The sequence below is a fragment of the Episyrphus balteatus genome, chromosome 3, assembly GCF_945859705.1.
Source record: "Episyrphus balteatus chromosome 3, idEpiBalt1.1, whole genome shotgun sequence".
NCBI classification, from domain to species: Eukaryota; Metazoa; Arthropoda; class Insecta; order Diptera; family Syrphidae; genus Episyrphus; species Episyrphus balteatus.
In genome coordinates this window covers 72,562,416-72,584,205 of record NC_079136.1, presented here as the reverse complement: position 1 = coordinate 72,584,205, position 21,790 = coordinate 72,562,416, and the positions used below count along the sequence as shown (strand labels likewise).

The following is a 21,790-nucleotide window of genomic DNA, read 5'->3' as shown; positions in this document are numbered from 1 at the left end:
TCAAAGAGTCAACTTGGTGTGAACAGATAGTTTGGATATAATTTATTTATAGTTACATGTCTTATCATCACCTTTTTGAAATTATTTTTTAAAGACATCCAAAACATGAAAAGAGATTGATTGATATCACCAACTCGGAAGATATCGTGAAGTATTAACTTAAAACAGTTTATCAATAGTTCAGAAAACCTTTTAAATTTAATGGAAACAATCAACAGATAAATATCAACGGCAAGCTGGGTAAGATAGGGAAATAATTGCTCCTTAATAAGACATGACTTTATGTCGGAGTGATAGTGGAATAATTTTAACTCAGAATTAAACTGTATTGTTTAGACGTTCCTATTATGAATGCAGTATGCGTAGATCATTCAAGAATCTATTCTGATAAGACGATTTTCAATGGCTTTTCAACACCTCTCAGAAAGTAAGAATAATTGGTTACTTTTTTTTCCATTTTCAAGAAATTTTTAACGAACATATACATAGATCAAAAGTATATGTAAATTTTCTTTTCGTCATTACGATAATTTTGTTAGTTAACAGATCTCTCAAATGAAAATTTAGTTTTATTGCTGGAGAAAATTAAAAAAAAGTATTCCCTAAACAATCAAGAAAGTTTTCTTCTCAAAAAATAGCAAATTTTTTTCTAAAACATTTCGTTTTCAAAAAAAAAAAAATAAATGAATAATCGAGAAGAGCTCTCCAATCCCAAGACTCGATGAAATCCCCAGTTTGTTTTTTACTGTTTTTATGCAAAAATTCCATAACACCCATAAAATCTGGACTTAGGGCCAATACATGGTTTCTGGACCTTCGTGGTACTAAAAATTGCAAATCCATCTTATCAACAATTTCCTTAGCTGCAGCAAATATTCTACTAAACCTAGCTTTGGAATTATGTTATTTTGACTGTTTTTGTTTTTGAGGTTTTGCTTTAATGTGGGATAATGTATTTGAACAAACTGTTTAAATCCATCTGATATCTCTTTTCTTGTGCGAGTTATCTTAAGTTTAAGTCAATAAGCCAAAGACTAACATAAACAAAAGACTTATTTTAACTTAAGATATCTCGCATTACAAAAAATATCTCGGAAATATTCAAACAGTTTTTGAAAGAAGAAAAAGTTCTAATAGTCACCGCTACGTAGTTATATTCCAATTAGTTACCATGCATTAAAGTTTAACCTCGAAAACAGTGAAAATAACGTTTTTTTTGCATTTTATGACGGGAATATGTATTTCGAAAACAGGGGCCAATCAAATATTTCTGACTTCGGATTCGAGCTCAGCACCCCTAAATAATTCAAAAAGTATATTTTGATTGTTGTGGCAAAAAACCTTAATTTTGCTGACCAGTGTTATTTTAATTTTTTTTTTTGAGAATTAAAGAAATTATTTAACTGCAAGAAATACTACGTACAAGTTTATAATAATTTGTTTTAGTTTTGTGTATTAAAATTTCAATTGATGAAAATAATAAAAAAAAAATTCCCTGTTTTTTAGGAACACTGTACAGTGTACATACCTACGTCTGTGGTGTTTGAGCGAAATTAAATAACTCAAAAATGATTTTTATTTTCATTTAAGACACTAAAATATTTAGCAAATATTATATAAAAAAAAAAAACATTCGAAAGCATTGAACCAAATAATTACATTTACCTCATTCATATAACTTAACATATGTAGGTAAAGTACCATAGAAGCAGTTTTAAAACAATTTTTGTATGGCTGGTTTAAATTATCATATTTTCCGCTAAGTGATATAAGCATTTTATAATTTATAATAGAAACTCTGAAATTTTAATACCTAATTTTATATATCGACCACCAATTGCAAACATTTATAAATTAAAATTCATGACCTATCCAAAAGAAAATTGTAATCTACTTTGTTTGAATGAATCATTAAACTTCCCTATATCTACTGAACTAGCAGACTATCAAAGTGCAAACATATATAAAGTCTATAAGATTATATCCACAATAGCTACATCACAAACAGTGATTCATAGATAAATCCAGGAAAATCTTAAATGGAAAACGAGCAATTGTGAGCAAAATTAGCTTTTCCTATCTTCTTTCTACACATGTAAACAAAAATAAAAAATAAATAAACTAATAACACAATTTCTCATTCAAATGTGTAGATTTTTTTTTTTTTTACAAAATTCATTCATCGAAGATATATTATATACAAAGCATTTAAATACATACATAGACAAACTATGCTCACATTCTATTTCTAAACTAACATAATTAATTATATTAAAGTACATAGATAAGAAGAAAAATAAAATTAATTCTTTTTCGTAGATTAAATTTGTTTTTTTTTTGTATTCTTCATTTATGTCTTCAGTTGTCAATCGGCGAGTGTATTTATATACTTTGAATAGTTTTACCTCATATGGCCTTGTACTTCCGGTCAAAAAATGTAAACGAAGAATCAACGTACTCTACCGACAACGACTACGACACCCACAATAAGACTCTTTAGCGAGCCAGCGTGCAGGCCCGTAGCCAGAGTTGAATTTAAGGTAGGACAACGGTCTTACCAAGTAGGGCATTGGTAATCGTTTAATTTTTTTTCTCAGTCAGTTCTCATCCTATGGAAGGGTCTATTCTCCCCCATCATCCCTCCGTTCAGCCAGGAGGGACATGTGACATGTCAATTTTTCATGCTAGGTCTCGCCGCCAATGAATTTTAGCTAAAAATGACCTTAAGGCAGTCAAATCGATATTTTTACTTGCTCATAGGGCAAGTATACATAGCTTTCTTGTCAAGGTTTTAATCAAAACCGAAGTCCGAAAAAGTGGGTCTCGTAATTCTGTGCGTCTGTCCGTCCATCTGTACGCATTTCCACAGCCTTAATGCATGAAAGAATTTTTTTCAAATTTGGTACAGATGATTTTTATGGAATTCTGAAGGTTGTTTTTTCTTTTTTACAGTTTTTTAAGTTATTCCAATTTCCTCCATTTCGATTCAACTTTGCACACGTAATATTCAAAGCAATTCCAACAAAACTGCATTTTAAGTTTTTCAAAAAAAGGGAAAAACAAAACAAAAATTTTTTATTGAACAAAAATCTGATCTCCGTGTCGGCTCTTCTCGTTTATCAACCAGAAAAAATTTTGTTTAATTTATATAGAGACAGTTCTTCTTCTTATAGTCTACAAGTAGATTAATATAAAAGTGCTTAAAAAAGCAAGTACATTCGTGGGACCCAGTCGTGCATTTTATTTTTTATGATTGTTTTTCACAATTTTAATCCAAAATGTAAACCAATGCCAAGAATTGACAAAATCTACGGCAAAGAATTCAAATGATATCTAAGCAAAAATAATGGTCTTGAAACCTTTAAAAATCAGAAAATATTACAAATTAATATTCTCTTGTTATTATCGCTTGCTTAAATAATTTTTATTGGTTTTCTTAAAAAAAATTGTAATCTCACTGCCTTTAGGCCCTTATGACTAGAATCTTTTATCATTTTTGAAAGTCGATTATTTACATAATTAGGGCATTTTTGATGGTAGTGCAGGGAATTTTTAAAACTACGTCATCTTTATAAGTTGGGCATTTTTAAAACTAGAGCTTTTTGGAAGATCGGACATTTTCATAAGTGCGGCCTTTTTGAAGTTAGGACATAAAAAATTTTATGTTTGAACAAAAAATGCGATTAAAAAACATTGGTTAATCTTAGAATGCTCAAAATTCGGAGTTATATGTAGCATTCAATATTGAATCATAAAAAAATTAAAAAAAAAATTTTTATGATGGACCACCCTATTTACGTGTATGAAAAATAGATGTTGGCCGATTCTCAGACCTACCCGATATGCGTATAAAATTTCGTTTTGGAGTAGTTTGGTAACAAACACTGCGACACGAGAATTTTATATATTAGAAGATTACTTAATTAAGAAAAGTTTTGAAATCTAATTACAAAAATCCAGTTTTCCTATAAATTAGGTTTAAAAATGCCAAATTTCAGAATTTATCAATTATCGATTGATAGTTGTAAATCACAATAAGGCTGTAAGTTTAAGTTAGGGCATGGCCCCTCAATCCCCTCCCTGGCTACGGCCCTGCGAGCATGTACATAAATACAATACAACATCGTATTATGATTGTGACGTGAGCCTCTGCCTCTAAGTACGTTGACTGCATGCTTGCATGCTAATCAGCTTCAGCTTCGCGCAAAGTACTCAATCCTTTGTCCAAGACTTAATTTGGTGGACAAAATGTTTTAAATTGATTTGTTTATGCCGAGAGTCGAGTTGAGTTTAGTCAAGTTATTTAATGGTTAATTTTGCTACCCGGAATATAACTAAGTTTTGGCCCTTCCTTGAGAATTTAGTTTAATTATCAATTTAATCTCCACCTACGCCCACAATAATAATATTATACACACATCTTTCTAATTTAGCTAAAAAAAAATCATCTAAGAATGTGTGAAATTGAGTTAAGGTAGCTTCCAATTGGATTTTTTATTAATTCGAATCGACGACACAGGAAGACCACAAAAAAGACAAAAACAAATTGCAGACAAAGAAAGAAATTTTTACTAATTGATGGGGAATACAGGGAACACCGATATGAGAATGAGGAGGTGACCCACCCGCAATTTTCCCCGTTTTTAGCCGCATTAGAACAAATAAAAAGCAAAATTGTTTATTATTTTTTTTTATCAAGAAAAGGACCATTTTCAATTTGTACTCACCAACTCCGTACTTATTATTCGAGGGTATCCACATTTTGTTGCCAGATTTGCAAAATTAATTGATTAATCTCCTTAACTCAATGAAATTTATGCAAACTATGTATAATTTTTTTTTTTTGCTTCCTCTTTTTTTGGTGCACTACAAAAAAAAGAGACACACACTTTTTTCGCTGATAAGCGAGCGTAGGTAAACTTTTTTCTAACACATTTTGCAATGAATTTGTGATTTCATTTATTTATGATAAATTTGATGAATAATTTTTTGTGTAGCACACGCTTGAGAATGGAAAAACTCTTTTTTCTTTTTTTTAATCAAATATACACGAGAAAAACCCTGCTGAGAGAAGAAAAGAAAAAACTACGGCATAATAACACAAAAATCAATAAAATCCCGTATAGTAAATAGAGACAACCAACACAGAACACACAGAACTTTTCTTCTTTCCTACTTTCTTTGATGACAGTACGTTCGCGAATGTCATGTCAAACAAAAAACCAAGCGATGTTGTGCTGCAAAATTTTTAATGCGATGTAGCTGCAAAGAAAACGAAACGAAATGAGAAAATTCGATATTTGATGGAAAATGGAACATCGAATACATATCTACATCAGCGTTGCCGCGAAGAAAAAAGCAGAGAGGGCCATTTCGAATTTTTTTGAGGGCCATTTGACAAAATTATGGGCCAAATATTTTACTAACAAAATTTTCCTAAAAACATAAAAATGCAATTTATTAAAAATTTTATTTATTCTTTTTTATTTGTTTAAAGCATTAATAGCCGATTTCATAAACATTTAACAGGCTTTTAAAATTTTAAATGACGTTTTTGTATGGGACACAAAAAACGATAAATATTTAAAAGGCCTTTATTGGCCATACATTTGTTAAATCTTATTAGTTTACAAAATAAATTTAAAAAAAACACAGATGAACATTTTAAACTTTTACTTCACAGACATCTTTTAGCTTTGAGCCACTTATTAAAAATAAATAAATACAACTGACGTGAGAAAAATCAAATTACTAAACGAGATAAATTAATTAATTCAGTATACATAGGTACCTATTTATGTGTGGTGAATACACATTGTAGTTGCGATGCATAGCGATGATATATATTTAATTTTGTAAAGCCTTTTAATTATAACTAAGCACCATATGAAGATGAATCTACTTAAACTTGTATTCGTGGGCCATTTCTAATTGGCCCGGACAAAGGGCCAAAATATAAGATAGGGGGCCAAATGGCCCGATCGGGCACTTTGTGGCAACGCTGATCTACATAGAACGGATATGGAAGTGAAATTTTTTGATGGGGATTTTATTTATACGAATAATGTATTCCAAGCAAATTCAAGTAAATAAAAAATATTATTTTTAAAGGAAATCAAAACTATCTTATAACGGACGGAGGTTAATAAATTTAAATTTTCAAAATGTTGAGAAGTGTGCTCGTTTTATGTTTTACCCCCTGAATACAATGGTGTAGCTGTGACTGTAGCTTGTAGCGCAAGTCGAAGAATTCTCAACTTTTTGCTTAGCTGCCGCCATAAACAAAAAATACCAAGACTGGAAACTCGGCGGTCAACTGACGTTTGCCTACAAGCTGCGAGGTGTGGTGAATGTCGTGAACCTATCGTTGTGTTCGTGTCAAATGTGTGGTGAATGTCGTGAATCTATAAATGTGTGCGTGTTAACGTCATTTACCAACGTGGTGGCTTTCACATATATTCACAGACAGCAATGTACACAAAAGGGTTTTGGCGGGAAAGACGTACGAAATTTTCCAGTCTTGGTATTTTTTGTTTATGGCTGCCGCCAACTTTTGTTGTTGTTTCCCTCAGTAAAATTTTGACAGTACTACAAGCTTCTGCCACAGCTTTGTTTATTTAGGTTTTTTCCATTGGTAAATAGAGATTTCCGAATAAAAAATTATTTTTTACATGGCTAATAAAACGCAAAGACAATTTTCTTATATGTGTTTACGTACACTATTTTTTTAGTGGTATTTTTGAGTGTCTTTTAATAATTTCTAAAATGATTTTTTATCAAATAACAGGAAAAAATGGTTGCCCTAAAGTTTTTGACCGTTTTTAACGTAAAATAGATAGATGAATGAAATTTAAACTGTAAATAGGTCTATATTTTCACAAAATTTCAATCAATTTTATATTCACAATCATGAGATAAAGGTTTTTTTTAAACACATTAGGTATAACCTTTCCGATTATATAAAATTTATTGTAGGTCGTTGAGTAAAAATTTGACTTTTAGGTGATAGAACAAAAAGTTTTTTTTTGCTTTTTTTTGATGAAAATTGATTGCATTAAAAAAATTTCAAAACATTTTTGTAGGAATTATTGTGGTGAATATTTTGAGCTGATAAAATAAACTTTCATATCATATAAAATTTATTATAGAATATAATATAAAAAATGGATTTAAAGGTGATGGAAGAAAAAAAGTTAGATTTTTTCGCTTTTTTAAAGAAAAACTATTGTTTTCAATTCAATAAATCATTTTTATACTATATATATTTTTTAATAAACTTTCCACATAAAAAAAAAAAACTAATTTAATAAGAGAAGAAAAAAAGGCAATTATTTCGCTTTTTTGTAAAATACGTACGAATTTGTCTTATAATGTTTAGCCATTTTTGAAGATTTAATGTTTTCACATCTAAATTTGTATGTAATTCTGACTTTAACTTTCGGTTACTATATTCGACCATGTGCATAAAAGCTTTTTTTTACGTTGTTCATTTTATCACTATATTTCTCCAGAGATTTGTGTAAAAAAAATAATTGACGAATGGTTAATGTTTTAAAATTTTAATCCAAATAAAAAACAAAACAGCAAAAAGTATGTTTCCGTTTTTTTTTATTCTTAGGAACTTTGATATTTATTAGAATTAAGTTTTTAGTATTTGACTAAAACTATCAGGTCATTAAAAAATGATATATATAAATATGTCCATAATATTGCAAAATTTTATACAAAATCAATTAAAAAAAAATGTTTTCTCAAATTTCATCTTTAAAACTTAATTTCTCAAAAACTATTTAATGAACCAACTTGAGTCAAAAAACAAAATAAAGAATAAATTACCAACTTTAAGAAAAGTTTTAGCACAGGATTGTACGTGCATTTTAAATATAATTTTTCCTTCCGAATAACTTTTTTGTGATTTGGTACCTATTTAATGTGAAAAATGTGCCCAAATATTTTTGGTCGGGTTTTAGACCTAAATACCGTTCTGTGCGTCGTTAAAATTCGCTGCTTGTAAGTCAGTTGTATGATACTCCACTTTATTTCTAACTGAAAAAAATCCTGATCCGCCCTTGCTCGGTCTATACCCAGGGTATAATGATATTTTATTGCAACTATCTTTAGAAAAAAATTCAAATGAGTTTCGTTCCGCTGTATACCTATGCATTTTCTTAAAAATAAATTAAAAAACACCAACTTTTTGTCATATTTTATATAAGACGTATATTAAAGTAAAATTATTAATATTACAATAACAGAAGTCTAAAATGTACATATAAAACATATATAAGTAAGAAGAGATATTATTATTTAAAATATAACTGATACAACTGTAGACGCATTTAAAAATTTCATTCGGCAGCCAACTCATTCGTACAAAACTCAAAAAAGAGTGATTAGGAGCAGCAGTTGTGTTGCTGGTGGTTCTAATTGTGTAGGTGGTGGTGGGGTAGGACGTTATTTCATTATTAATAAATGTGTGAAAATTGGTAAAAGTGACAACGAAACTATATAATCTTAGCAGGAGTACCATCATAAAGTAAATTAAGCAATTGCTGTGGGAAAACAAACATATTGTTGTAAGATATATCCTTGGATTGAATAAATCAACAATGGATGATGATAACATTTTCTTTTTCAATACTGGCAATCAAGACAGTAAAGTATCATCGAGTTCTTCTTCTTTTCCAATCGGCTGTATGATTACTTTGCGAAGAACCTTGCTTACAACTTCACTTAATGAATCTCTGGCACCGGATTCTAGTAGTTGAATGCATTTCTGATAGACCTCTTCACCATCTCTCAGCCGGAGAATAGCTACGAGGGCGATTTCTGAGTTTGACTTGACGTAACCGTTCTTTTCTTTGGTACCATTAACCAACATAGGGATGAGTGGCTTCAACAGTTCAGGAGTTGTATCTTCTGGCGTTACAACCTTGGCTAAATAGGTGCATGCCTTTGCCACAAGTTGCTTAACTTCATTGCTATTGTGATTCATAGCTCGGACGAATGGTGTGACAACTGCTTGGGGCACAGGTATATGTTCAGTCATACAATATTGTAAAAGGTATGCAGATGCCCGAACACCGTTGCAAGCAATTGTCACTTTATCCGATGAAATGCTTGATACAATTGTTTTGGATATCTTAGCTTCATATGCTGGGGTATAAACAGAAGATGCGCTTTCTTTAAGTGCCACAAACAGGACCACTGTTCTGCCATGACGGAGCTCCCAATCATCACCACAATCATCGTTCAAAACGTTGTTCTTCATTACATCATCAAGTTGTTCAGGCGAAAGATATTTGCAAAGAGCACCAAGACATCCACCGACAGCACTGCGCGTCACATCTTCCGGATAACCCAGCATAGATGTTAAAGTTGCATAAACCTGCTTGCGAAGTGGTTCAGTCATTTTTTCTCCAGCTGGAGTGATAATACCACGCAAAGCTTGCAACATAGTCTCACGAATACCAGAATCATCGGTATTTTTCAAACCATTGTGCATTTCGGTAAACAGAGGATCGGCTCGGGTGTGAATAACAACCAGTTCGGCCAAAGCTTGACCAGCCTTCATTCGAACTGTGCGGTTTTGATCGTGTAGAGCTTTCAAGAATGTTGTTTGAAGTTGAGGCAAAAACTGCTTTAACATAACACCAACCTTGTGCAAGAGTATTGCCAAAGTTTCGAGGACTGCAGCCTTAACACTAGCATTGAAACGGTCACCCAAAATACGGATTAATGGACCTGTGATATGTACAACAGATGGCTGCAGCGAAGCTGGGCTGGTCAAAGCAATGATTTCACCCAATCCTTGAGCTGCGTTTTCCTTCTCCTCAGGCAAACCATTCAAAATAGCCTCCCTGAATACCGGTAAAAGAGGTGAAATACCCTTGGGCAAACAAAATCCTGGCAATTCCAATCCCTTGAGATCGCTAGCAGCAAATCGAACAGCTTGACGGACATCGGATACGTGTGCAATTTGTTGAGCCGAATCCAAGCCTTTGATAACCGCATTAAGAGCATCCCAAGACCTTTGCAAAATATCTCTATCTTGTTCGGCGAGCAACCGTAAGAGACAACGCAAGAGTTGTGGAACATATTGTGAGTAGTCCCCAGGAGAATGAGTACAGAAAGCTGATAGTAAACTGGCAGCAGATTTGCGGGTTGGTAAACTTTCTGATTTAGCAGATGTCATCAGGGTATCCATGATTGTACGAATACCTGCTTCGTCACTAACAGATAATATAACAGCTTGACAGTATTCTAGTTCCTGTATTTCATCTGGCGTTCCTTGGGCATTGGACAGTGCTTGCAATAACGCAGAGAGAATTTTTGGTAGATATTTGGTGAGAGCATCGCCAGCAACGGAAACCAAAATTGACAAAGCCTTTGTATTCACTGGCGGTGCTGTAAGTTGAGGAACCAAATATGGCAAAACTACACGTGATTTAATAGACATAACTTGACGCAAACCGTCGAGGGTATTTTCTGCAATTTCGGGATCCGGATCGGATAGGCCTTCCAACATGGATGGCAAAATGTCATCTAATGCACGTGATCCGACCGTGGAATGTAGAGAATCAAATGTTTTAGCAGCTGCTTCTCGCACTTCAGGCAATGGATCTGATAGAGCCTTGCGAACTGTCGGCACCAAACTATTGACAAAAGTTAAAACCATGTCCTTGGAAGTGGAGGCCATAATCTCCGATAAGCCAATACACACACCTTGACGCTGATCAGCCTGATCAGAATTCAAACCACGTTCAAGAATCGGAATGATTTCGGGAAGCACTCGTTCTCCCAACTTTCTTACTAGATCACCCAATGTTCGTGCAGCCACTTGACGTTTATCATAACTGGTACTTGCCAAGCAACCCAACAACAAACTGAATAGAGTTGGTAGAATTTCACGCAATGTTCGTGGTGTATTTGTGACTACAACCTTCCAGACGTGTAAAGCAGCTTGTCGAACCATGAGTGACACATCACTGCGACCCATATAAAGTCCAGCCAGAACTCTATTACGTCTTTCTGCTCCAAGGAATCGAATAATGGCTGTGTGTGATTGTTCGGTTCCGAAGTTATCATCTTCACTTGCTGTTTCTGTGGTCATTTTACCAGAAACTCCAGAAATACGATAAAGCAAATCACCCAGCAATTGAACTGAACTGAATCGAATACGCCAGTTATCATCAAATAGTCCTTTTTCCAATTCTGGCAATAGCAGAGTGACAGCAGATTCAGCATATAAATTGACTATTCTTTGACCAGCCTTTAAAGCAGTGTCACGTACATATTCGTTTTCGTCGGCTAAAGCCTTCAGAATTGGTGTAATAATTTGACCAATGTATGGGGTGAATTCTTTGGGAAATGCTCCTGGCATATAGATAAACATCATAATGTAACCGTCTTTAACATGTGGTGCAATGTCAGTTCTTTCGGCTGTAGCAATAATTTCAGGCATGAGTTTGTGAAGTTTCTCAACACCTAGCCCACCAACAACCTCTGAAAGACCTTGAGCTGCTCCACTTCTATCAACACTGCTCGATTCCGAAGTCAGTGTCTGCATCAACCATGGCAGGAGATCCTCAAATGATGACTCACCCATACCACGAACCATAGCACCCAAAGCTCGTGCTGATACAGCACGAACCTCTGGCACCGGATCGAGTAGGGACATCTTCAAACCGGGAATAATATTTGGCAGATATGGTGTAAGATCTTTTTGATCGGTCAAGGAATACATATTACCGATGATTTGAGCAGCCATTTTTCTGGTTTCCGTTGAACGATCCATAAAAGCTCGCTGTACCACAGGCATAATCAATGCCAAAGATGGAGCATCAATGAAATGGACAAATTTAGTTTGAAGTAAGCTATGCAAACACACTGATGTGTTTTTCGATGGATCTTCTAAAGCCTTTAACAACACCGGGACAATGGCTTGAATTTCGGGATTCTTGATGACTGAACCGATGACTTTCAATGCATCGGCACCGGCTTCTTGGACTTTAGTGTGCGAATCTCCAAGTACTTCAATGAGCTTAGGTACAATGCTCGGCAGGCAAGAAGACAACTGTTTTGGGGCACAGAAAGCCATTGCACCAAGAAGTTCTACCGAAGCGGTTTTGGTACGCCATGAATCTTCATCTAGAGCATCGAGTAGCGATGGAAGAACCAACTTAACTCCATGGGCTGATAGTTTTCCCATAACTACTTTTGCAGTATCATCAGCTGCTTGTCGCACATACTGCGAAGAGTCACCAAAACACTGCAACAAATGTGGCAACACATGAACAATGTAAGGTTCGAATAAACGCCCCAAAGTTGTACAGAGCACTTCGAATGCAAACAAGGCGCCTTCTCGCGATTTGTAATTTTTCTTTTCTTGAATATAAGTCGTAAGTTTTGACATAATATCCAATTGCTTAAGTGCGAGGATTGTAAGTCCTTTAACTATGCCTGCAATACCATATGCAGCTCCACGTCTCTCTCCATACTTATCGGACTTGACTAATTGTTGAAGCAATCGTTTAACCATCATTGGCGCTTCATCTTTGATCGATGGCATCAAATGAGGCAAACAATTAGCTACAGCTTCTTGCACTTGTTGTGACGGAGTTGAAAGGGCAGCCAATAAACGTTTGACAATCGGTTCAATTCTCTTATCATCCTTATCCAAATGCCTAGCTAAAGATCCCATAAGAATGACCACAGCTTGACGTATATTATCAAAACTCTGTGACTTTGGTGCTTTATCAAGAAAATCTTCGAAAACTGGAAGCAAATCGACAATTGTTTCTTTGCCATGAAGATCGACTATAGTCAGTGAAGCAGCCAACATCTCTTTATGAACAATTTCTTCACGATCACCTAGACCATGTGAAACCATGAATTGCATTACACTATTCACATCATCCAGTGTAAAAAACTGTGCAATCTGTGAGATTGCAATTGCAACACCTCTCCTGGGACCCCATTGATCAATAGCAGGTTCAATCTCTCTGTTGAACTGATCCAATTTTGGAGGAATCATTGTAAGTTTGTCGTGATAGATTGCTAGCAATTGTGAAAGTACTTTCTGTACAAGTGATGGATCTTTTTTCAAAATTGGGACAAATGCTGCAGCTGCAGCTTTTTGAATACAAAATTCTGGATGAATAACATCGCCCATTAGTTCTTCACACATAATTGGGGGTAATTCGAGGTTGGCCTTCTCCCAGAGTTCATTGGCCAATATTTGGTTTTCCTCAGACATATCATACTTTGCAACCCAGAAACGACGTGTGATTCGAAGATTTAAATCATAGTTCTGCTCAACAGTTGGCAATGCCTTGACCATGATAGAGAGTGCACGCAAAGCAACATCTCTTGTTGCCTCCAATGGACTTTGAAGAGCAGAAAGGAATAAATCAACTTCTTCCTTTCCAGCCGAAGCACAAAAATCTTCTCCACTGCTTGTGGAGGCTACTTCCAATAATGCTGCAACTGCTTGAGTCTGTGTTCGACCTCGATGAATGCTTATTAATTGCAACAGAAGACGGAACATCTCGAGACGTGGCATGAATTTGGGATGCCTATAGTCAGAAAGCTCTCCATTCACCGTATCACCTCGAATTTGGGCATGTTTCTCAATCAATTTAATACCCATTAGGAGTAAATCTTCATTTTTAGATATCGGTCTGGTAAGCAATGCTCTCTTAAGAAACTCAAATGCATAACAGAATGTTGTAGCATTTAATAGAGGATTCTCATCATCCATATCTTCCATACAGACTTCGTTTATTTGTGCAACTGTAGCCTTGTTAAGTTTTTTCAGAGTTTCTTCAACAGTTTCATTGAGTTCCTGTTTTATCCAGTCCTCTTTAAGATCACAATGAGGTTTAGACAAACGCAAAGTGGCTATGGCAATTGAATTAGCCAGATCCTGCTGGTTGTTTTCAAAACATGTCAATCTAAGATTGAAATATAATTCGGTGAGAGGAGCAGCAGCTAATGGTGATTGTAAAACCCTCAAAATTGATCCGAGTAACTTGGCAAAGTGAAGTGAAACTTGTTTTCCATTGCCATTGCATGCTGCATGAAGAATTGATACCATTTTTGTAAGTTTGGAATTTAACAAACGTAAACGTTCCTTGATAGCTTTTTCTTTTTCTGTTTGATTTTTGATGGCTTCTTGTTGTTTTGGGGTTAGTTGGGGAGGTTTAGCTTTGCCTTCCTTTCGGCGTTTTTCTTCGATTTCACGACGTAGTTGAAGTTCTTCCAATTGCTCTTTGTAGCTGTAAACTTTGTTTTCACGCTTAAGACCAGCTGTAGCGTAAATATCATCGTTGTTTGGAATCACACTCTTGTCGTAGAGCTCACCATCAGGTGTTAAATATGTGAAATACTCATCATCTGTAACATTCGACATATTAGCATCATTAAGGTCTGATGTAACTTTGCTGATTAATATTGGCAGGACAACATCAGGGCTCAAACGAGTAATAGATGCCACAGCATTTTCATACATCTTATTAGCCTTGAAGTCATCAATTAGAATTTCATTAATTTGTTTAACATTCAATGAAATAAATGACTTTGGATCTAATTCGAAATTAAATTTAAGAATATTCTCCCATAACTCTGGATCATTTGTAGTAACTGCAGAATGATGACAACACAAAAGCAATTGTGTAGCCAGAACTTGACTGTCAGCACAGGAAATGTTTTCAAATTCGCACAACTTTTGGATGGCATCGACAAATGCATAAGATGGAATTAAATTTGCTTCTTCAACAGATTCACCATCATATTGAATTTTAGCTGTTTCAATGTAATTTTTCAATTCGGCCAAAATCAATTTGGAATAAGTTACTCCATCGCGATGTCTCAATATCTTGGGTATAACGTCCAAACAATAGTTGCGTACCTTGCCGGATGTGGAGGTAATACTATAAACAATTGCTTTATAAAGTGGATCTGCAGGACCTTTAAGTTTGTTAAAATGTTCAGTCAAAAGTTTTTCAGCCATTAGAGTAATATAGCATAGGGTATCGCTGGGCGCTGATGCAAGAAAACGATCGGATAGGAAAACTTGTTTCTGCATATCCAAAACTACATTCCAGAAGGAGTTTAATTTTTGGTCGCCAACAACTGGTTCATTTTTCAAAATCAAGCAAGTTGCACATACAGCTTCAGCAACTACTGGAATCTGAGTTGGATTTTGATTGGCTTTTTCGACGGCCTTCAATAATAATGGGGTGAAATCAACATCTTTACTCAATTTACTGTTGTGAAGAGCAGCCAAGAGCCATTGTAGATAGGCAACTCGCACAGATTGTGTGGTGGATTTGAGTTCAAGTCCTTTTTTAAAGATTTCAGTTACACGTTTTGGAAGTTCTCCGCTAAAATTAATAGACCAGAGGCTGAACATCTCCAAAGTGTGAATAAGAACCTTCTCTTGAATTTCACTTTCTAATGCTTTTCCAAAGAGTTCGGTAACAGTTTCCATAATTGGATTGATGACATTTTGTGGAATACCATTGAAGCTCAAATTTCCTGCTCCCTATAATTAAAGCAATAAAATAATTTTAAAAATTAATTCAAATGGTTTAAAGAATAAAAATATCGTTTATGTGATAACTTAGATATTAGTAGGTAATTAAAATAAATCAAAATCTTTTAAGTTTTGTACTAATGCCGAAATTATTCTCTAGAAATGCATGACAAAATTAAGTCAAAATTTGTGTTTTAAACATTATTGCATCACACCCAAATATGATCGAACGTGACGTTTGATTGGGCATACCTAAAAGTAACTGAGCTTCAATATTTGAAAGCAACATCCTCAACTCAGCTATTTTATTTTCTCATTTGGTGCAATAACAATAGTTACGGTCGATATGGTGATGTATTTTATATCACATGGATATACTTTTGTGTGTAGAGGCCAACAAAAAGAACAAAACACTGCGCTTGCAGAAGAAATAATATTGGATCAAATCAGTTATTGCTTCAGAGCTTACAGCGTCAGTCCTAAAAGATTACTTTTCTTAACTTCTCAATACGAAATGCAAGGCCTCAAAGTTCCACTATATAATCCCTTCATCCAGCATGAACACAGATTTCACCGAAGCAACAAGAACTGATAGAATACATTTCGGTACGCTTCGTTTAAATACTTATCTTCACTTTTGATATGCTAGAATCGATTCTTCGTGTTCATGGCCACCCCCTTGTCTTATCTTTCCATTATTTAATATGGTGAAACTTTTCTGTCGCAATTAACTATACCTAGAGGAATTTCGGTTATGAACGCAGCAATGAAGTTGTTTTCAAGTTCACTCCGTAATTTTTAAAATGATAATCGAAAGAACGATAATCGTTTCGCAGTTTGAGAATCTTCACAAATATTTTAAATCATGCCTGATTTGAATATTTCCTAAGCAGTTTATATATGTACATAAAAGTTCTCAAATTATTAGAAGTCGTTTTCGTCTAGATGGCTAAAGGTTCTTTTCCTAAAATTGCATTTCTTCTTTGCTTTATAAGTCAATAATCGTCAATAGATAAACGATAGCTAAAAAGGTCTCGTTTTCATCGAATTTATTCCTTTTCGTTTTATGTTCAATTCAACCCAAGATTTTATGAATTTATCCAAGTTTTTAGGAATCAACGATAACATTGCAAATGACACACAAAAGAAATGGTCTGCTAAGTTTTAATGAACAATTTATTTTAACGAAATGAAGGCAAATGTATTTAGCCTTCCATTACAATTTAGAAAAAAAAATAATTTTCTCATAACATTTGTCGAACGTTATTTATAACGACTCATATATCGAAGAAAAAACTAACAAATAACTAGAAAAAAACACCACCGCACAATCATTCTTCTAACATGAGGAGTGCGGTATTTTTAAAATAAAAAAAGAAAAACTCACCTGTAATATATTCATTCGATATTCAGCTACAGTAATTTTTCCATCAGATCCATTTAGTATAGCAAACATGTTTTTCAACATGTCTTCAATAGCTTTGACTTTGGAACACTTTCTAGCCAATTGTTTCAATGACTCAACTGATTCCATGCGAGCATTGTCATCTTTAGAGTAAAGATTTTGCATAAGTGGCTTTCCCAAATTTCCAGCATATTCACTGAATTCCAAATCAATTTCCTGCACAATTATTCCAACTCCTTGAAGAACAATTTCTGGGCTGCGCAACATTGATCTTTGCAATGCAGGATAAATAGTTGATTCAAATTCATCTTTCTTAACTGATTTAAGAAGAGGGCGACACGCAATAATAAAATTAAAATTAGGCTTAACCTTAACGGTAATTATTCCTTTAACAAAATGATCCATCATTTTAGTTTTGTATTTTTGCAAGAAATCTTTATCATCGCATCGTTGCTCTCGATATCTGGTGAGCAACATAAGAAATACTATTACATTACTAGCAGGTTCTTTTTCGATGAAGCACTTAAGATAATCATCGAATAAATCATCATTCTCTGACCATAAATCAAAGAGTATCTTATCTGAAAGTTCAGTGATTCTTGAATTAACTGACAGTAAAGTCATTTGGTATAAGAGTGACTGATATTCCAACAGTTTGGGTAACTCTGTTTTAGTAACATTTGATTTGGGATTAGCGTTTTTGACAACCAATGCTGTCCATCCCAAGGCGATGACTGCTGCTTTAGCTGCCTTTGTAGGAGGTGCATTAACCAACTCTTTGTTAACGAGTGCTTTAAATACTCCATTTAAATGCTCAAAAGCTGAATCGGAATGAACTTTCAAAAGATCGACAATTAAATTGCGCACAAGAAGCTGCGATGGTGGATCCTTATACTTAGTTAAGGTCGTTCCAATGACCTTACATATTCCTCGAATAATTGTAGAGTTTATTCCTGCAATAAAATAAAACAAAATAAATTTCGCATTTAATGAAAAGGGTTAAACTGATTTATTTTTCAAAAAGCAATCGATTAAAAAAAGTTAAAAATCAATAGCTTAGATAGCACACAGTCAACAAAAATGTTGGCAGTGGATTTAAATTTGCAGGTTTAAACATAGGTATGCGTAATTTTTTCAGATTCCGAAGTCAGACAGACATTCTTAGATTGCGGGGCTTACAAAGCGACAAAAGCATTGGGTTGTCTTGGGATTCGAACCCCAAAGCTCTGGTGCGAAAGACCAATCGTTAAACCGTTTCACATGATTTGTATGATTTTTAATGTTTTTTTTATTAGAAATACTATTTTCATATGTACTGCTATTTCGTCACCCCTGAAAAAGTTAAAACCATCAGGACCACCAAGATTGAATATTTTTGTTCGTTACTAAAGATGATGGCTTAAGCCAGTTTCTTGCAAACCTCGCTATAATGCTGCTGTTAATGCGGTTCTTTCATAATTTTTTAGTAATGATGTTTGGGATTTTTTTTTAAGTTACACACAACTGAAACTTATAGCACTTTCTTCATCATACTTAACCAGTTTGATAAGCCTTGTTTTTTTTTTCCTGTTGCAATAATTGCATTTTTTTTTTGTGCTTTGAAATGATTTCAACGAAGAATGGTTAATTAAACAATAAATTACTCACAATTTTGGTTTCAATCAGTAACAATAAGTTTTATAAATAATTTGCAACTAGGTTGGAAAAAACTCATTGCCTTTATACTTATTTCGTTAATTTTGCCCAAAATATGACAAATTTGTATTTTATAGCCTGTTTTCGCTGGAGCCCAAATATTCTCATTTCGAATGTCAAACTGTATAGGAAATTAATTTAATTTGAAATTCGAACTGACCTTTTGCGAAATTATCTCATTTGGGCTGCAGTAAAAACAGGCTATTAAATGTTTTTGTTGGTAACGGTTTCTTAATTTTTTTTTTTTTTTTGAATTACCTAAGATCATAAGGGCAATATCTTAGCCTTCACGTCATTTTCCATTTTGAAAATTTTAGAATGACTGTCTTTATACTTTATACTATCAGTGCAAATGACGGCGATTTTTGATAATGCAATAAATATTTTTGTATTTAAGAATGGCGTATGCTCCTGTAAAGTAGTTTGAGAAATAACTTGGTAGTAGTCTCATAGCTAAGAGGACGATCCCGAAATCTGAGAAAAAGCTAAAGCAAGTCATGTTCTATCCGAATTAAGTAGTTTTGTCTATAACCGTATTCTGTTGGAAATTGAGCCCTATGGCTCTTATTGCGAGTGTCGTTTGTCTAGCTCTAAGGTGAACGATTTTTTTTGTTTTATCATTCGATCTTTTTCGTTCACAATTTTGCTATTCACTTAAATCAAGTTCATAATTCAAAATAGCAAATATCTTTGTCGAAAGAGTTACATAATACCAAAACAGATATTTATCGATTCGATCGACTTTTATCGCATGGAAAGTTTTGGGCTGAATGCAAAGTTTTACTGAGCGATAAATGACGCTAGAATTACTGTAAAAACTAGAATACTAAAAACTATAGTGTAAAAACGTACTATGATATTGATTATGATCTTCCAGAAAATATTACTTTAAACCAAAAACAACAAGCGGTGTTAGCCTTATTTCGCACTTCATTGAGTTCAAAATTGAAAAAAAAAAAAACGTATGTTATGCTCAGAGACAATAGGTTTTTTGAATGTTTTGGATCCAACCTAGGCCAGAACTGATTGTCGTTTCAAATGTTGTAATGTCATGTTGTAATGGGATTTCTTCACGGATTCCTAAAGCTATTACCGGTCCTAGGCCTCAAGTTAGTACTCAAATCAGTATCAACTCATTTCTTCACCCAAGTACTAAGCACTAAAGCTGTCAATTTAGAACCGACCACTAGTTAAGACCAGGTCCCAGCTAGCTCCTCAAAATCGGCTAGTACCTAGTTATTATACCAATCGTTAGTACTCAAATCGATACCAAGTGTTTTATTCACAAAAGTACAAAGCCCTAGTACTGTCAAATTGGTACCGAGTAACAGTTAGGACTCGTTATACATTAGGACCTCAAAATCGGTAGTGCAGCAGTTAGAACTTCAATCAAAGCAATGGATTTATTTTTTTTAGAAATATCTGACAGGTTTATTAATTTATTGGGTGTTGTTGCACTTGATAAATGCGTTTATATTTAATAATTTTTTTGTATTTACCAAAAGCAAACTTATGACTTTTGTGAAGAAATTGGCAGTTAGAGTTCTAGTCCTGGCGAGATCGTCTGCTTCGTAAAAAAAACTTTAAAAAATCTAAAATTCAAAGTGATTTTCTTCTTCAAAAGCAATAAACATTGAAAAAAAAAAAACAAAAAACAACCAATTTTCATGAATTTTATTTACAAACATTTTTTAATGTGGTTCTAACTTTTTTTCTTTAACTGTAAGTTTTTTACCTTTCAACAACAAACGATTACTTAGAATAAATAAAAGCAATCGTTTGTGTTGTATAAAAATGTTACTAAACTGAGTATGTACTTAGTTACCAATAAAATATTGCTTATAAGTTATAGCGTTTTTTTAACCGTGTTTCAATAATATTATGTCGAATCTATTTTTTTTTTGGTCAAAATGGAATTTTCAAAATTGAACACGATTTTGCTGTGTACAATAAAACAAAAAAAGACGGAATCAAATACAAGTTAAAATGAGTTTCAATTCTGAACTGCTGCCGTACAACCGGCTTTCATCTGCCTAAGAAAAAATGTGGGAAAGTAGGTAGCTTTCTGGAAATTACTATTATGGTACCACTTGTCCTTTTTAAAACCAAACAACTCAATTTTGATTAAATTTTGAATGAGCATGCGTCGGACTAGGTCTTTTTTTCTACAAGGATCTTTCTAATTACTTACCTATTCAAGTTAATATTTTCCAAGAAAAAAGAAGAAAACCTGGTGCCTTGAATAAAACAAATGAACCCACCCTTTTCTTTTGAAAAAATAGTAAATTTAGAAATATAAAACAAAAAGAACCAAATAACTCAACCTAATCTTTCTATAAACCAAATACAAAACCAAGTATAGTAAAATGTATATATTTTGCAATCAGCAAACCGACCCAAATGCAGCAAAGCCAAAAATATTGATTGACCCAGACAGCGATAGTATTTTTCACTACTTTGAATTGCAATGTATTTTTTTTTAAATATTATTCAGTTGAATGAAAAATATCGAATAAATTTTATCACTTTTCATTTTTTTTAATGAAATGAATTTATAATTTTTACCTGAATTTGTTAAAACTGCCGAAACATTTTGGAACAGCACATGCCTTTCCTCAACTGGTACATTTAGAACACGATTGGGTAAATCGCGAAGCGCTTTCGACAACTGTAAAAATAAAAATATACAATTTTAATAAATAATTTACACTCGACAGAAACTTTTATTAATATTTTATACAATTTTGTATGTGAAAAAAAAAAAAGAAATATAATTAACCTCAGCATCTGCCATATTTTATAAAGTGGATGAAACTTTTGACGTGACAAACTTAAAGAGAGAGATAGAGAAAAATAAAAAAAAGAGTAAGTAGTATAACTTTTTTCTTTCTCATACAATGTTATCTCGATCTCTTTTTAGCAATTGAAACAACGTTCATGCATGCTATGCACTAGTGAAAGAGTAAGCGAGATAAAAGTAATGTTTTGTTTATGTTTTTTCTCACTTTAATAATGTCAAAAACCGGCGTGCTGAAATGGTTTTCATAGCTGGCAGTCTTCTGTAATGATGACTACTAAAATTTATTGACCATTGAATAAAGGGGGACACACAATGAATGCGTTGCTACTCATGGGTAGAAATCTAGAACCAG

At 33.6% G+C, this 21,790-nt stretch overlaps 2 protein-coding genes across 3 annotated transcripts in view; both read right to left on the bottom strand.

The window, feature by feature from the left end:
• The window catches only part of LOC129913096 (dedicator of cytokinesis protein 3), a 43,757-nt gene extending 37,696 nt beyond the window's left edge, over nt 1-6,061 (bottom strand). For both annotated transcript variants that reach the window (XM_055991570.1, XM_055991571.1), the window contains exons 1-2: nt 6,011-6,061; nt 4,728-5,262 (exon numbers count right to left, since the gene is read on the bottom strand). In XM_055991570.1, the coding sequence (XP_055847545.1) occupies nt 4,728-4,761 (34 nt within the window). In that variant the 5' untranslated portion in view covers nt 4,762-5,262; nt 6,011-6,061. The remainder of the gene's footprint in view (nt 1-4,727; nt 5,263-6,010) is intronic.
• A 2,133-nt stretch (nt 6,062-8,194) lies between these two features.
• LOC129913698 (eIF-2-alpha kinase activator GCN1) lies at nt 8,195-21,484 on the bottom strand. Its single transcript, XM_055992500.1, has 4 exons — nt 21,418-21,484; nt 21,204-21,306; nt 16,926-17,896; nt 8,195-15,547 (listed from the first exon to the last, which is right to left on the bottom strand). The coding sequence occupies exons 1-4, from the start codon at nt 21,430-21,432 to the stop codon at nt 8,648-8,650; spliced, it is 7,989 nt and encodes a 2,662-aa protein (XP_055848475.1). The 5' UTR covers nt 21,433-21,484; the 3' UTR covers nt 8,195-8,647.
• Nucleotides 21,485-21,790: the final 306 nt, after the last annotated feature.

Coding starts and splice junctions, on each gene's coding strand:
- LOC129913698 (XM_055992500.1), bottom strand. Junction 17,897..21,203: donor GGCAGTTTTAACAAATTCAG/GTAAAAATTATA, acceptor ATTTTATTGCAG/GAATAAACTCTACAATTATT. Junction 15,548..16,925: donor ATCGAATGAATATATTACAG/GTGAGTTTTTCT, acceptor CTTTAATTATAG/GGAGCAGGAAATTTGAGCTT.